The following is a 14,896-nucleotide window of genomic DNA, read 5'->3' on the forward strand; positions in this document are numbered from 1 at the left end:
GTAATTTGACGAACTAAAACCATACGTCGACTACACCCTTAATTACGTCCCAATATCCCAGCTTTTGTTGAATTAATTAAATGTACAGGTTAAAATAGGAGCGATATCATCTACACCCCTTTTATAATCCATGGATCAAATATTAAATTATATATAGTACTTGAAATATTATTTTTTTTATTTTTGAGACCTTGATCTTCTAACCTATTCTATTTAGTCTTGATTACTACATATCGACTTTTTATTATTAGTGGTAAAAGTAAATACAGGGATTATTCTAATAAGGAAACGAATAAAAATGTTGCACAAGCACACTGACAAACAGAGACAACCAATTAGCATTGTTAAGCACCAACATATTGATGCTGGCCTCGAGGACTTCAAGTTGTTGTCCCAGGAATTGCAAGAGATTGCACGTAACAGTGACAAGCTTAAGTCTCTTGGGCAAAGTGAAAACAAGGAGTCTCATTTACTAAGCATGAGATACTCCATTCCTGACCAAGGTATTCCTGCTGCTTTGGCATATGAACTTATCCACAATGAGTTGACCTTAGATGGTAACCCACATTTGAACTTGGCCAGTTTTGTTAACACCACTACTACTCATGAATCTCGTAAGTTGATGACTGAGAACATAACTAAAAACTTGGCTGATAACGACGAGTACCCACAACTAATTGAACTAACTCAGAGATGTATCTCTATGATTGCTAGTATGTGGAAGGCTAACGAGGATGAAGAACCTATGGGTTGTGCTACCACTGGTTCCAGTGAGGCCATTATGTTGGGTGGTTTGGCAATGAAGAAGATGTGGGAGCGTAAAATGAAGGAGGCAGGAAAAACCGATGTTTCTAAGCCTAACATTATTATGTCGTCTGCTTGTCAAGTTGCATTGGAGAAATTTGCTCGTTACTTCGATGTTGAATGTAGATTAGTCCCAGTTTCAGCTAAGAGTCAGCATATGCTTGACCCTAACCTACTATGGGACTTTGTTGATGAGAATACCATTGGTTGTTTTGTCATCATGGGTACTACTTACACAGGTCATTTGGAGAATGTCTCCGAGGTAGCTGATGTTTTGACCGAAATTGAGAAACAGCACCCAGATTGGGCCAACAAGGAAATCCCAATTCATGTAGATGGTGCCTCCGGTGGTTTCATTGTCCCATTTGCTTTCACAAACGAACAAATGAAGGAGTACGGTAACGAACATTGGGCATTTGACCACCCTCGTGTTGTCAGTATCAACACTAGTGGTCACAAGTTCGGTTTGGTCACCCCTGGTCTAGGTTGGGTTTTATGGAGAGATGAATCCTTATTGGCACCTGAATTGAGATTCAGATTGAAATATCTAGGTGGTGTTGAAGAGACATTTGGTTTGAATTTCTCCAGACCAGGTTTCCAAGTTGTACACCAGTACTACAATTTCAGTACTTTAGGTTTCAAGGGTTTCCATGACACATTTAACAAGGCTCTATTTGTCTCAAGAGTCTTCGCCCACCACTTGTTAAAGAGTCCAATCTTTGACGGCAGCTTTGAGGTTGTCAGTTCTATCCATAAGAAGATCTCTGACGGCAGTATTCCAGATGCTTCTAATGCCTACTGGGAGCACCCTGAACAGTACGTTCCTGGTGTACCTCTAATTGCATTCAAGTTCTCTGACAAATTCCGCAAGGAGTTCTCATTGGTCCCACAAGCACTGCTCTCTCACATGCTAAGAACTCGTGGCTGGATCATTCCAAACTATCCACTACCACATTCTACCGATGACTCAGACAAGCAAGAAGTGCTAAGAGTTGTGTTTAGAACCGAGATGACCTTAGATCTAGCCCAATTGTTGCTAGCAGACATCCAAGGTGTGCTCAAGAAGTTGAAGGCTAGTTACATTGGCCTAAAGGACATCGCTCACGAGGTTGATGCAGAAAAGAGACGTGACTACGTCTACAAGATGCTGCTAACTATTGCCTCCCCTGATGAACCAGAAGACGAACCGGAAGACGAAACCGCCAAGAAAGAGAAGCAAGAGAAGAAGCAACACATCAAACAGCGTTTGTGCAGAAACTACAGAGGTACTTGCTAAAGACATCCCTATTCTATAAAAATATATACTTGTAAAGATTCAGCTTTTACAAATAGTATTTATTTATTTTACGTATGACCTCCACTAATAAAAAACACACAACAATTACATCTATAAAATATCTAAAAATAGCTAGTCATCATTAGTCAACACGGTTGCTATGTGGCAATGCACCATCGATCACACCCGCATCCGAAAAGCGAATGTTTGTTCTATGCTCCTAATAATAGCTTCTTCCCCTTGATTACGCTCTCTACGGGAGGTCTTCTAGTACCCCCTTATATTTCTACCTTATATTTGTGCATTTAATTACGTTACCGTTTTGGGATATCTGTAACCTTCCCAAAACGGAAATCTAAGTCTGTATATAGTGAAAATAGTAAATTAAGTAAAAATAGAAGGAAAGTAAAAAAAAAGAAAGAAAGAATTACAGAAAAGAAGGACCGTCATTTAACATGTTCTACGACAAAGAATAGGTCGGAGAAGCAGCTATTTGCTTCGATAAAGGAAACACGCTAAATGCCGAGGGCGGGGTGCGTTGGAGAGAAATAGGAAATATCGATGAGGAGAGAGATTAGCAAAGCCCCCCAGAATAGGAAACTGCGGGTCTTAGTAAGTGGGCTCATTTAGGGAAAAGAAGAGGGGGCGCGGGTTTTTGAAGAGATACGGACGAGATACGTAGCGTGCTTTTACCGTTTTAGTTGTATTGTTTTGATATGTATACAAGGTGATGTACATGTAGTTCTGATATCTAACATGTTATAACGGTGATATAATAGCTACGGAATGAGTATCTTGGGCTATTGTTCTGGAACTCTTGAAAGAACAGATAAGCAGGCTTGTACCTCAGCCCCAGAGAAAGTATGAGTAATTGTTTTCAGAAAAGAACAAAAAAAAAAAACGTATATATATAACAGGTCTTTACATGGTTTACTTTCCGATTCTCAACTTTAATTTACAATAGAGAGGGAATATAACTAACTCACACATATATACTCACACATACACACTTAAGAAAAAAAAATATGAAGATCTCTAACGTTGTCCTAGGTGCTTTGGCTGTTGGTGCCGCTACTGCTGCAAACAGTTCTAACAAGACTTCTTCTTCTAAGAATGCTGCCAATGCCTTGCCAGCTCAAAATGCTTACGCTGCTGGTGTTGCTGGTGCCGCTTTGGCTGGTGCTTTGGCTTTCCTAATCTAATTGGAAGTACCAAACCAATTGAATAAATTGCAAAATAAAATAATAATAATAAAAAAAAAAAAAGAATTATAATGATAATAATAATGTGAGTTATTTATTATGACTGATAAGGATTATCAAGAAATATTTTTTATTTAATTTTTATTACGTTTTTAATTATAGCTCTATAAATGTATTCTTTTAACTATAATATAATATAACGATTAATCTGAAGAAGACAACAAAAACGATACACCCAATTATTTCTTCTTTTTTCCCCTTATTTATTTCTTTGTATGACAAGGTTTTGGAAACTTTTGTGCGAAAACCGGCCGTTGTCCCGACCGTGGTCGATGTAGTCACAGATACTGTTATAGAAAATACCAAACACGCTAGGCGAGTCACGGTACTTTTCCATATCGTTCATGAGTCCCTTGATGGACACATTGGTCTTCGATGAAGGATAGTGTTGTTTGTAAGTATCAGCAAATTTGTTAATGAAGTCATGTTGCTCGTCAAGGTTAAGTTCGTGCCACCGACGGAACTTACTGAGATACCGTGCACTAGACTTAGTAACGATGAACCTCCTAACAACTCCACTCATCTCTATAACAATATAAAAATCCTTACTATAGTTTAGAAATGAAGAAAAAAAAAAGAGTATAAAATTAACAATAACTAAACTTCCTTCTTGCCGAGGATATTATGTTTTATAGCCTTTCACAAAATAGCTATCTTTCTATCTTAACTACACGGCTTTGCCCCCCGCTCTTAGTCTGTATATAATAGCTACAAATGCTATAGCTATACTCCTTGTCTTCTTTCTCTAAAGTGACGGTGTTATCGCGCGGCTGATTTCCTTTCTTGGCTTAGTTTTTCCCTCACTTCAGCGTTTGGTATGGAGTCCTCCATTTTTTGTTGGAGAAGTTACACAACAAACCTTTATCTCTAACACAAAATGTACATTATTGGAGTTAATCTTTCGAAGTGTTATAACTTAATTTGGAGTTATCGTTCTTTGTTCTGTTCGTATATTCGACTTTGCAGAATCTCCCTTAAAACACGGATTTATACTGAGCTCACGTGATGATATCATATTGTTTCTTTTATCTATAATTTATATAGATGGTAACATTGAGAAAAAAAAATGGGGTTCAGGGTTGATAATACGCCTTGATATCTTGCAGTTTTAAGTGTGATGTTATCATTCCCTCCCCCCAACTAAAGTTAAAATTTAGGTTACCATTGTGTTTTGGAGAAGTAACAGTTCAACGGTTCAACCAATGTACGTATATAGAATCTGTACTTATCTTCATCTTGGTGAACTTTGGGCGATGTCCTGAAGTATATTTTCTTCACATGCAGGAAATAATAAAAGACCACATACTGTAAATATAATGCGAAAGGAAAAAGAGAGATGACAAAAGTCCATATAATCAGGAGATTAATAGAACTTGTTAACAAGTTTACTATTCCGATATAGTGTAACGGCTATCACATCACGCTTTCACCGTGGAGACCGGGGTTCGACTCCCCGTATCGGAGTAACAACAATTATATTTTTATTTTAATACTTTTTTAGTATAATAGGCGGGGTAACTAATACATATGCAACGTTTGTTGCGATACTCCCATTTATATGCCACTTGATTAATTAATTAAAACTAGTTGGTGAGTGATTACTAACAGGTAATAGTACATCTAACTACACAGCCTGGTCTTAGCCATCTTCTTTTTTATTGCCCCTTTTCAATATCGATTAAACAAGTTTAGAATATATTAGAAAAAGACAAGATTATTTTAATATGAGTGGCGATGAGATTACAGTATCGTTATCAGAACATCTATTAGATGGCAACTTGAATTTCCCTGACTATCAACAGCGAACTCGCAATATTACTTTGAATAGACAGAGGTGTCTCGATCCCACACTTATAGACTCATTTTTGAGGACGCTGAGACATGGAAGTGATGATATCATAAGACAGAAACTAAACAACTACAATAAACAGACAGAACACCAGGACAAATCGAAGATACAGAAGTGTAATTCTTTCCTTCAAAATGAACTTTATCCTAATTGGAGAGTACGAGATCAGATTATAGATTTTTGTGCATCGCAAGCTGAGAAATTAAAAGTAGAGATTGATTCCAAGGGTGAAGACGTTGTCAGCACAAAAGTCGTAGACACTAGATTGGACCCATATTCTCAAAGAGATGTCCTGTTTCAACAGGAGCAACGTTACCGACAACTAAATGACCTCAACACCTGGGTGTCGAACAACAAGGGGATCGAGTCCATTTTAAGAGGAACATCAGATCATATCTTAAAGAACAACTGTGACCAAAACGAAGACTACATAAAGAAATTTTGGGAAATGGGCTCAATATGAAATGCATCTGTACATAGCAATAATTGCATTCATTTTTCTTTCTAAACTAAATATATTCAGCTCTTTCCCATATCAGTTTTCTTGAGTCATAGTCATAGAAGGTGTTAATGAATTATATGTGACTTAATCAATTATCCTTTTAAAAGAATATAGAAGTATTAAATAATGTCATGTAATTAAACCCGAATTATTTATTATTTGCATTATATATTTACACGCTCTCAATAAGGAACTTCTTTCATGTCCTATCCTAATACAAGCTGTTACTGCGGGAATGAATATGTATAAATATATTGTGATCCTTTTTTAGATGGGAAATGTAGCTTTTTCAACCATTAATAGATTCTGAAAAGTCTGATACGCTTCTGAACCTCACCTTCCCATCTGCCCCTACCTCTGCATAACTGAAATATCCGGTAGCCTTCTCTTCTTGTTTATCATCAGCCTCTGGGATAGAATGCTCAATAGTCCTAGGTATGATATCAACCGTACTAACACTTACTGGTCTGTTGGTCTCATGCGAGGTTTGCATAATAACAGTTCTTGGTCCCTGGATACGTACAAATGCGGGGGATGCAATGTTTTGACCATTATTATTGCTGTAAATAACTGTCTTTTTGTAAACAAAACTTATCCAGTTGCAGACACCCTTAGTAAAGCCAAGCACTTGGTCTTTGGCCTTAGCAGAAGAAGATTGCTTCTCAACAGATTCCAAATTTGGTGTAAAATCAGTTAATACAGTACTATCCTTGTATGATATCAAGAACGGGTTTTCGCTTATAGCGTTACTTATATCCAATTGACTTGTTCCTGACACAGCCAGCACGTTCTGAGTGTTGATAACTACATCATCCTCTGCAGTGTTTAAATCGATGGCATACACATTACCATATCCACTCAAAATAGCATTACCACGACCAGTGATAACCTGGTAATTTTTACGACTTCCGAATATCGATTTAGTTAGAGGTGCGGGTTTCACTGAAAGACTCTCGTTGCCCTCGAATGCTATAATCGAATCACGGCCCCACACATCCCAATCTTGAGTACCATCCAATTCTAAGGGATACACCGTCCTGGTAGGACTGGTAACAGTGATACCTTTGCGATCCTTGGCAAGTATATTAGCCAACAACTTCAGTACAGTAACCAGCAAGGATCTACTGGCCACATTGGGAGCTACGAGAGCTGCTTGATTCTTACCAGTGACATTGACCGTGTGGTATAACGATACGTTCCAGGACCTAAACCTTGCCAAGTTACTCCAAAAGTTCACCCATCGATGTGACAACACTGCTCTAGACTCACCTACATTGACAACTTGCTCCACCCGCCTCAATGACACAAGACAGCCCTTCCTGACATATACAGGAACCGACGGCTCCAACGGCACCATCGCCAACGAATTCCTCCCCAACACTTCTATACCTTTCTTCAACATCTTCTTTGCAGTTTATAAATTACTGTATTACTTTATATATATATAGTATTAAATAAAGGTGCATTATATACATTACTTCCCCCCATCCTTCGTCTCTTATGTATTCTGCTCTTGCTTCACGTAGCTAGCACTGCTCAGCGAGAAGATCCTGTCTCCGCTGCCGTTGTTCGAGTTCCCGGAATTCCTATTCATCCCGTCGAACCCGCGCAGGATGTTGTGGTAACTCTTCGACGTGGCTCCACCGAGATCAAAGTACTCCGTCTCCTTGTCGTATATCTCCTGTTGCAACTGGTCAAGCCTGTCCTCTTGTACCTTGCGGTCCTCGATGAGTTGCTTGAGCTCTTGCTTCAACTCCCGATACTGTTGTTCCATTGGACAATCCGTAAAACGAAGTACGTACTATATATTATTTATAAGAGAAAGAAGGCTGTCTCGTTCTATTCGTATTGAAGGGGGAGAGCAAATAAGAATACACTAGATAAAAGACCCCTTGGTACCGTTTATTGGCTCTTGTTAATTCACCGTTGCTATACACTATCGCTAAAAACTACTGCTATTATATTAACAATGGGCAGTGGAGGCGCTGCTCTGGGCGAGTGGAAATTTTCTGTTTTTAAGTAAGAATATCATTTTACACTAGCATCATGTGATGCATATACATAGATATAATAACAATATAGTGGTTAACAATAAAGCTTTGGCTTTGCGGGGAACACCGCTTTTGTTCAGCGTTTAAACAAGGTTGTTGGCATATCGTTGATGTGTTCTAGTGGTTCTCCGGGTTCGTCTTCGTCCTCGATCTCGTCGTCGTAGCCGTAGGCCTCACCGATGTAGTACTTGTCCTTTCGGGCGTCCCTGTGGCTATCGAAGTCTGCCTCCTCCTGGTTCATCTCGTGGAACTTGTCAATAATCTTGTTGAAGAATGAGGACTGCGGTCTTCTTTTTTGTTCTCCGTCGCGTGGGGGACGGGTCTGTACCGGGCGGCTAGGTTGCGACTGTACGTGTTGCGAGTGACCCTGCGGGCGTGGAGGTTGTCTTGGAGGTAAATGAGGTTGCTGAGAGCTTTGCTGTTTTTGCTGGCCTGTGCGGTCATTTGTAGAGCGATATGGGCCGTTTTCATGGTGTCCAGGGTTGTAATTGTTCCCTTGGCGACTTGGAACCGGTGGTTGTGAGTCACCTAGCAGGGCATTCCCACGTTGTATCAAATTACTGACAGATTTCTTGGTCCTTATAACATTGGGTGATCTATTGACCTCTTCTAAACGTTTTTGCAGCATGCTCTTCAAACCTTCCTGCTGGGAACCATTTGTGAGTCCGAGTCTGCGACCCACATCTTCCTCCATCTGTTTCAATTCCAACTTGGCTTGCTTCAACTTCTGTTCCAACTCAAATATCTCCCGCTGTTTCGAAGCTAATTTCAGTAACTCACTATGCTCATCATCAGCGGGCAACTCAGGTACCGGCTCAGCTGACTTTCGTGGACTTGCTATCGGGACCACAGGCCTCGTCCTATGTTTAGGAGTATCTTCCCCTGCGTTAGTTGTAGTTTCATTACCATCAGAATTAACACCAGCATTAGCATTCGTTTTAGTATTAGTAGCTCCTGTACTCTTAGTTAGAACAGACTCCTTAGCATCATTGCTCCGCTGTTTTTGCCTGTCTACCAACGACAACTTCTGCAACTCAATTGGGTTGCTTACCATACGCTCAGCCATTCTTAGATCGTGATAGGTCAGTGTAGGATTCAAAATAGCTCAGAACAACCAAAAAGTAGTGTAAATCAAGCCAGCCTATATGTGTAGTCAAACATCTTCATTGAGCGTATGTTGCTTTCAAGGGCCTAAACAGCCCGAAGACATTTTAAAATATTTGAAAAATTTCAATGATGAGAAGACTGAAGGCCCTCTTGATCTAATGGCAGAGTCGTACTGTAGAGACCCAGAAGTAGCTTGTACACTGGCGATGAATTACAGTTCGTTTGTTGATTGCTTTGAGAGGAAACAGTACTCAGCTGAGTTTCTGAAGTTCGCGGGGTTTAAACTGAGTGATGGGCCTACTGACAGCTCCACAGCGGTGATTTTGTCTGGACAACAACCCAAGTTGTCCCACCTTGGTGATGCCAATCAGCTTTATGATATTGTCCTGTCTTTGAAGTTAAAGGATGAGATAAGTATATTACGATCCCTTGGGGAGGAAGAAGTGCTGAGGCGGAACAAGCAGAAGAAAGTGTACCAGAAAGTACGTGATGTTTTTAGTGTACTCACTGAGGAGTTACGGGTTCTAAACAAGATACTAGAGCGCAATGATGATAGTTCATGGCTGGTGTATCCCGTGTATGTAGTGTGCCGGGATGTCACTAGCTTTATCAGGGATATGGGTAAGTATATGCAGTTAGATACGAAGAAGCAGTTATGGGAGGAGTGTATCCGTGTGATACATAGGAGTTTCATGATCTGTCTGAATGATAAGAATCCTGATATGAAAGAGAACAAGAGGAGTGGGTGCATTCTCTTTTCCAACCTAGAGATGATGTTGTATAAGATGTTGAAGAACAGGGATATGATGAAAAACCTAATTAAAGTGTTGGAGAGTACTGGAATGACAGACATAGACCGTCTGTACAAGAATAAATTGCTGAATAGGCACAGGAGTCAGCGTGTAATCTTTAACTATTTCGTAGGGGAGTATTACGGTTGTTATCTTTTCCAGTTCCAGAACGCCCATAAGCATCTGAAAGCGTGTGTAGAAGAATATCCCAAAAAATATGTTACGGCACAATGGTTCAAAAGAATTGCACACTTGTATTCACAATTCACCATGCTTGCTGTGCCAAATAAACTCGTTCGAATTAATATACCCGGGAATGATGATGGTGGTGCTTACGACAGCAAAGTTATGAGTCAATGCTACAAGAACGGTGATACAATTGTATTTGACAATCTGATAAGAGATCACGCCATGACATATTTGGTAGATGGCACGTACTCTGCTATGCTCCTCATTAAGGAGCTGGTCTTATTAAGACTCATTAAAATTTGTTTCCAAGTCAATGATAAGAAGAGTATACTGCCCTTGGAATTGGTAGCGGCGAGCTACAAGATCCACTTCAGAGTCCAAGATAACGAAGATATGACCACAACCACCAATAAACGCAAGATACAGAAGAAAAATGAGGACCTACTCGATGAATTGGAGTGCAGAATCGCCAACCTAATCAGCAATGGTAAGATAAAGGGATACCTCTCTCATAGCCAGCGTTGCATGGTGTTGAGTAAGAAGGACCCATTTCCAACAAATTAAACTGGGACACAGTACAAGTCGTATAATTTTAGTACTTTGCATATTTTTTTTTTAGAATTAAATGATTTTATTTATTATAAGTCGGCAATTACTTATGAAATGTGAGCATAACTGTTCTCATTGCAGCAATTATTCTTGTTATTTACATAAACAAATATTGAATATATGTATATTTTTAGATGGATTGACATTTTTATGGGTAGAATTCCTTGTACTTACGGAAGTAATAGACGGTACCAGTAGTACCACATAGAGCTAGTATAGCTGGTACTGGTTTCAATGGGACACTTAGAGCACCACGGAAAATCCCACTAGCAGCCAATGCAACAGAAGTACCAAGTGCAAGCTCCAATCCGTAGTCTCTGTTCATATGCAACAGGTATCCGGAGATAGCGTAAACACTACCAAAGGCCAAACCGGCAACGAGAGAGGGAATAGACTTCTTTCTCATGTAGCCGATGATACCACCGACGGTGGTCAAAGCACTTAATGTGTATGCTGGGTGTTCCATTAGTTTAATATTTTTCTTATTTACCTTACTTTTAGTGGGTGAATTTTAAGGGATAAGTGAATTTATAATAAACAAACTGTACCACAAATCGAAGTAAAGTATAAGCTCTCCTATTTTTTTTTTTGTAGTACCTACTTGCACTTATATAATCTAAATCCTTGGGGGAATATCCATTTTTTATATACTCTTCCTCATCCATCATACACCCCTACTGCAAGAGGTCTCTCATCCAAACCCACCCACAGGCGTTTGTTTGCTCTTTAGACCTTACCACTCAAACGTGACTCGTGGTAAGCAACCTGTTTTGAGGTCTCAAATTTGACATAGCCACAACTCTAGTGGATTTATCTACTTTAATGCAAGATATATAAATTAATCACCGATCTTGTAGCCAAGTCCTTTCCTTTACCCGTCCCTCTATTTCATGACTTCTGTTCTTGGTATTTCACTCTAGTAAATGATCCCCATCTCTTTCTCTCTCTTATATATAGTTATATATTCTATACTTCATGACCTCTCTTTTGTTCTTGATGTAATCTCAATGTTATAAGAATTAATATAATGGTTGAATAATGGATTCGCAACAGCAGCTCGATTTGAAGATCAATCAATTGAAGTTGAAGCGGATCAATGAACTCAACGACAAGCTCAGATCTGAACTGCAACGGGACAGGATCACTGCATCGAATGCGTGCCTGAGCTTGATCAATTACACCACTAGAAAGAAAGACTATGCGTTGCCTGAGCTCTGGGGCTATCCACCGCGAGGAACTAACCATTTTAGGGATGCAATGACTGCTGCTGGTCAGCAAGATGTAAATACATGCTGTATTATCATGTAATAAATAATTATAACAGAATAAAAAGAATTTAAATGCTAAATAATATACTAGAATTTTACTTTACTTTATTTTATTATTACTATATGTTTGCTTTCTAAATACAAAAAAACCCAATTGCTTTCATAATACATAGATATACCCTTTAAGGCTTATGTTTTCTTCTTCAGTTTTCACTTAGAATAGTTTCTGTAAGAACTTCTTCGCAATTCTAGAGTCATTTGGGTTGGAGACATCACTAATCTCTTCTAGCTTGCTCTTGGACATGGCCAGAAGTTGTGATTTGTTCTCCAGCTCTTTGCTTATTGTCGCAACAAGGGTCCAGCCTTTTAGGAACAACTCACTGAGCTCGACGCTTCTCAGAGCGTTCTGCAAAGCACGTTCTAGTAGTGGTAGACCCTCTTTCCTTTTCTTTGAGTTCTTGTCACCAAACTCACGAAGGTACCTGTAGTAATGTAACTCAGCTAACCTGGCAAATGCAACGTAGTTGAACGGCATAGCGAGGATGACTTCCTCAATACAGAAAGCAGCTTTGGTTAGCTCTCCACTCGAGGCATATAATTCAGCACACATCCATTGTAGCTCGGGATCCAAAGGAAACTTCTCAATGACCGCAAGTGTATCCTTCAACATCTGCACCTCATTCTTCTTGTTATTCCGCAACTTGATCGACAACAGCTTCTTGGATAGCATTAGGTAGCTGGTGCTGTCGGCATCATACTCCATCCCTCTCAACAAGTTCTCCAGGTAACCCATTGCAGCTCCATCATTCTCATTAATCTCCAACAATGTAGCCTTCATCACACGGATCCGTGGCGAACTGTCACCAAACCTGTCCCTGAGTCTCTTGAACACAAGATCAGCCTCCTGGTCCCGACCAAGAAAACAGCACACAAAGAAGTACATCTCAACAAGAGAGACATCATTGGCCTCTCTAGACCGCTCAATCGACCCCATCCGCAGCACCAGCTCATTATATAGGTCCACCAACTCCTCAGCATCGAACTGCGTGTAGACCTTAGTGGTCATAACACTAAGCAACCTCTCACGACCCAGATCTCTCATAACTATCTTTCTTGTTCAACGGTGCTGATCGTCCTCGGTTTCAAGTTAGGTTGCAACCTCTTTTGATATGGACAAAGGACCAAAGGCCCAACTTTCACTTTCTTAAAGGCCTCATCCCCGAATACCAAAATTTCATAAAAAAACTGTAAACAGAGAGAAATGGCGATGACGACGTAATGCGATAAAAAGCAGCTGTTTCAAGACGTATCATTGAGATAACCTACTTATTTTTAAGCTGTAAGTTTAGATAAATCATATTGGGGAAAGAAATGGATCGGATGAGACTGCTCAGTGCGAGACTGCAGACGTTTCAAGAGCAGCAAGAGGTTGCTGGGAAGCGAGTTAGATGGCGTTACACTGCTATTCCCGATGATTTACTAGCCATTGCTGGGTTTTACTATAGTCCGCGGCAAGATGCCACGACTGGTGCGATTCAACGGGATTCTGTTGGGTGTATATACTGTGGGAGAGTCACTGGAGATTTGCAGAGCCACAGGTCGAAGCGGAAACGGAAGCTGGAGACGGTGTATAACATACTTACAGCGCATAATGAGGGCACTGGGTGTGAGAATACTACTTTGATCCTTAAATACCGGGAGAAGAAGGTAATCAAATGGTCTGCGGTGCGGACGTTTAACGATCCTTTAGGTGAGGGTTTTCTCTCGTACTCACGGTTAACATTCGGCTCTGGACGGCATAACAGTAACACTGAAGTATTTAGTCAAGCTGGCTTGATTGAGTACAACATCTCCCTGACGAATTTTCAAAATATGTCTACACCAAGTCAACCAAACAACGGAACTTGTTTCTGTCCGTATTCGCAGTGCCTGATATATATCGATCCTGAGATAGATGCTCTTAAAAATCATTTTCAGCAATGCAAAGACAATCAGTGCTATTTCTTTGATTGTTACAAAAAACAAAAACCTGAATTATACAAGATTTTGCTAGACGATATACCAGGGGAAGTGAATAAAAGAGATGTTGCCGAGGATGACAAGTTCGACGAAATCTCTTTGGAAAATGAAAGCTCTTTAGAAGAGATACACGAGGATAACCAGGATCCATCATATAACAGCACGTCACACTATAGTATCTCTGAGGATAATTCAGACCCACATAGTGAGAACACTATTCCCAATTCAAAAACACAAAAGAAAAAACAACTAAATAGCGAATCTGATCCGGATCTAAAACCAGATACACAGGAACCCCCAAAAAAAGTCAGAAAACTTAAAAAGCTATCACCAGTTCATATTAAAGAGTTGAATAATTCATTTAATGCTACAGTTGATTCAGATTCTCACGAGGAAAAAGTACCTTTTATCAATTTTGAAGATCATTACAATAGGAAAAGAGATAAATCAAGAAAAAATATTTTACTGGATGATAGTATTGATGATGTAGGATTTAGTGTACAAGGTAGTGTATTCGATATTCCTCAGCCCTCAATCCCATTGGAATTACAATCTCCAATACGACTTGACTCAGTCAGAAAATCGATAGGTGACACTCCTCAAAGTTCTCCTTTGAAAATAAGACCCCAAAGTTCAACACCAGCTCCCTCTAAAGAACAATCGAATATTGTACAGAAAGCAACACCTGAAAATATTTCTCATGAATTCCCACGGTCCTCAGGTAGTAATAATCAATTGAGAACGCCAGTCCTTGGGAAGGAAAACGGTCAAGATCTACGGAATAACGAATATAATAGTCCTATCTACTCAGCTGACGAATCATCTGAGTTAGACACCCCTCAATCTAGTGTCATACCATCACCTATTACAAGCATTGTATCTGAAAATAATTCTATGGGTAGTAATAATGATACATTGGGTATCGTTAATAATACAACGGCTAAAAATAATATCGATAAAACAGACACTATTAATAAAAGTAATGACGAATCTAATAATAAAGACAGATATGAAAAACATTCTGCTTCTCCAGAGGACAGAGATAGAAACCATTTAAATGCGACTGTTTCCGAAGAAAAGAAAGCACAACATAAGCTTAGGCTTAGGCAACTCTAAAGATGCAGTTATATTAAATGTTTACGATACAATTAATAACGAATCTAATGGAT

The 14,896-nt window shown here is 39.5% G+C and overlaps 11 protein-coding genes across 11 annotated transcripts; 5 read left to right on the forward strand and 6 right to left on the reverse strand.

Annotated features, from left to right (window-relative positions):
- Positions 1-298: 298 nt before the first annotated feature.
- Positions 299-2,080, forward strand: GAD1 (glutamate decarboxylase GAD1; the record flags this gene model as incomplete). The annotated part of the gene is made up of 1 exon (XM_071051587.1): positions 299-2,080. One exon carries the CDS (start codon positions 299-301, stop codon positions 2,078-2,080), a length of 1,782 nt encoding a protein of 593 aa, XP_070907616.1.
- Positions 2,081-3,541: 1,461 nt separating this feature from the next.
- Positions 3,542-3,865, reverse strand: MLO1 (Mlo1p; the record flags this gene model as incomplete). Its single annotated transcript, XM_071051588.1, has 1 exon — positions 3,542-3,865. The coding sequence occupies one exon, from the start codon at positions 3,863-3,865 to the stop codon at positions 3,542-3,544; it is 324 nt and encodes a 107-aa protein (XP_070907617.1).
- Positions 3,866-5,066: 1,201 nt separating this feature from the next.
- MIX23 (Mix23p) lies at positions 5,067-5,654 on the forward strand (the record flags this gene model as incomplete). The annotated part of the gene is made up of 1 exon (XM_071051589.1): positions 5,067-5,654. One exon carries the CDS (start codon positions 5,067-5,069, stop codon positions 5,652-5,654), a length of 588 nt encoding a protein of 195 aa, XP_070907618.1.
- A 328-nt stretch (positions 5,655-5,982) lies between these two features.
- Positions 5,983-7,095, reverse strand: AIM24 (Aim24p; the record flags this gene model as incomplete). Its single annotated transcript, XM_071051590.1, has 1 exon — positions 5,983-7,095. One exon carries the CDS (start codon positions 7,093-7,095, stop codon positions 5,983-5,985), a length of 1,113 nt encoding a protein of 370 aa, XP_070907619.1.
- A 96-nt stretch (positions 7,096-7,191) lies between these two features.
- On the reverse strand, positions 7,192-7,467 carry EAF6 (Eaf6p; the record flags this gene model as incomplete). Its single annotated transcript, XM_071051591.1, has 1 exon — positions 7,192-7,467. One exon carries the CDS (start codon positions 7,465-7,467, stop codon positions 7,192-7,194), a length of 276 nt encoding a protein of 91 aa, XP_070907620.1.
- A 353-nt stretch (positions 7,468-7,820) lies between these two features.
- Positions 7,821-8,810, reverse strand: ACF4 (Acf4p; the record flags this gene model as incomplete). Its single annotated transcript, XM_071051592.1, has 1 exon — positions 7,821-8,810. The coding sequence occupies one exon, from the start codon at positions 8,808-8,810 to the stop codon at positions 7,821-7,823; it is 990 nt and encodes a 329-aa protein (XP_070907621.1).
- A 79-nt stretch (positions 8,811-8,889) lies between these two features.
- On the forward strand, positions 8,890-10,395 carry RNJ42_01428 (uncharacterized protein; the record flags this gene model as incomplete). The annotated part of the gene is made up of 1 exon (XM_071051593.1): positions 8,890-10,395. One exon carries the CDS (start codon positions 8,890-8,892, stop codon positions 10,393-10,395), a length of 1,506 nt encoding a protein of 501 aa, XP_070907622.1.
- A 193-nt stretch (positions 10,396-10,588) lies between these two features.
- On the reverse strand, positions 10,589-10,906 carry TMH11 (Tmh11p; the record flags this gene model as incomplete). Its single annotated transcript, XM_071051594.1, has 1 exon — positions 10,589-10,906. The coding sequence occupies one exon, from the start codon at positions 10,904-10,906 to the stop codon at positions 10,589-10,591; it is 318 nt and encodes a 105-aa protein (XP_070907623.1).
- A 572-nt stretch (positions 10,907-11,478) lies between these two features.
- On the forward strand, positions 11,479-11,748 carry STE18 (Ste18p; the record flags this gene model as incomplete). The annotated part of the gene is made up of 1 exon (XM_071051595.1): positions 11,479-11,748. One exon carries the CDS (start codon positions 11,479-11,481, stop codon positions 11,746-11,748), a length of 270 nt encoding a protein of 89 aa, XP_070907624.1.
- A 174-nt stretch (positions 11,749-11,922) lies between these two features.
- EMC2 (Emc2p) lies at positions 11,923-12,810 on the reverse strand (the record flags this gene model as incomplete). Its single annotated transcript, XM_071051596.1, has 1 exon — positions 11,923-12,810. The coding sequence occupies one exon, from the start codon at positions 12,808-12,810 to the stop codon at positions 11,923-11,925; it is 888 nt and encodes a 295-aa protein (XP_070907625.1).
- A 269-nt stretch (positions 12,811-13,079) lies between these two features.
- On the forward strand, positions 13,080-14,843 carry BIR1 (survivin; the record flags this gene model as incomplete). Its single annotated transcript, XM_071051597.1, has 1 exon — positions 13,080-14,843. One exon carries the CDS (start codon positions 13,080-13,082, stop codon positions 14,841-14,843), a length of 1,764 nt encoding a protein of 587 aa, XP_070907626.1.
- Positions 14,844-14,896: the final 53 nt, after the last annotated feature.

This window comes from Nakaseomyces bracarensis (genome assembly GCF_045282275.1).
Source record: "Nakaseomyces bracarensis strain CBM3 chromosome Unknown Scaff6_1, whole genome shotgun sequence".
Lineage (NCBI taxonomy): Eukaryota > Fungi > Ascomycota > Saccharomycetes > Saccharomycetales > Saccharomycetaceae > Nakaseomyces > Nakaseomyces bracarensis.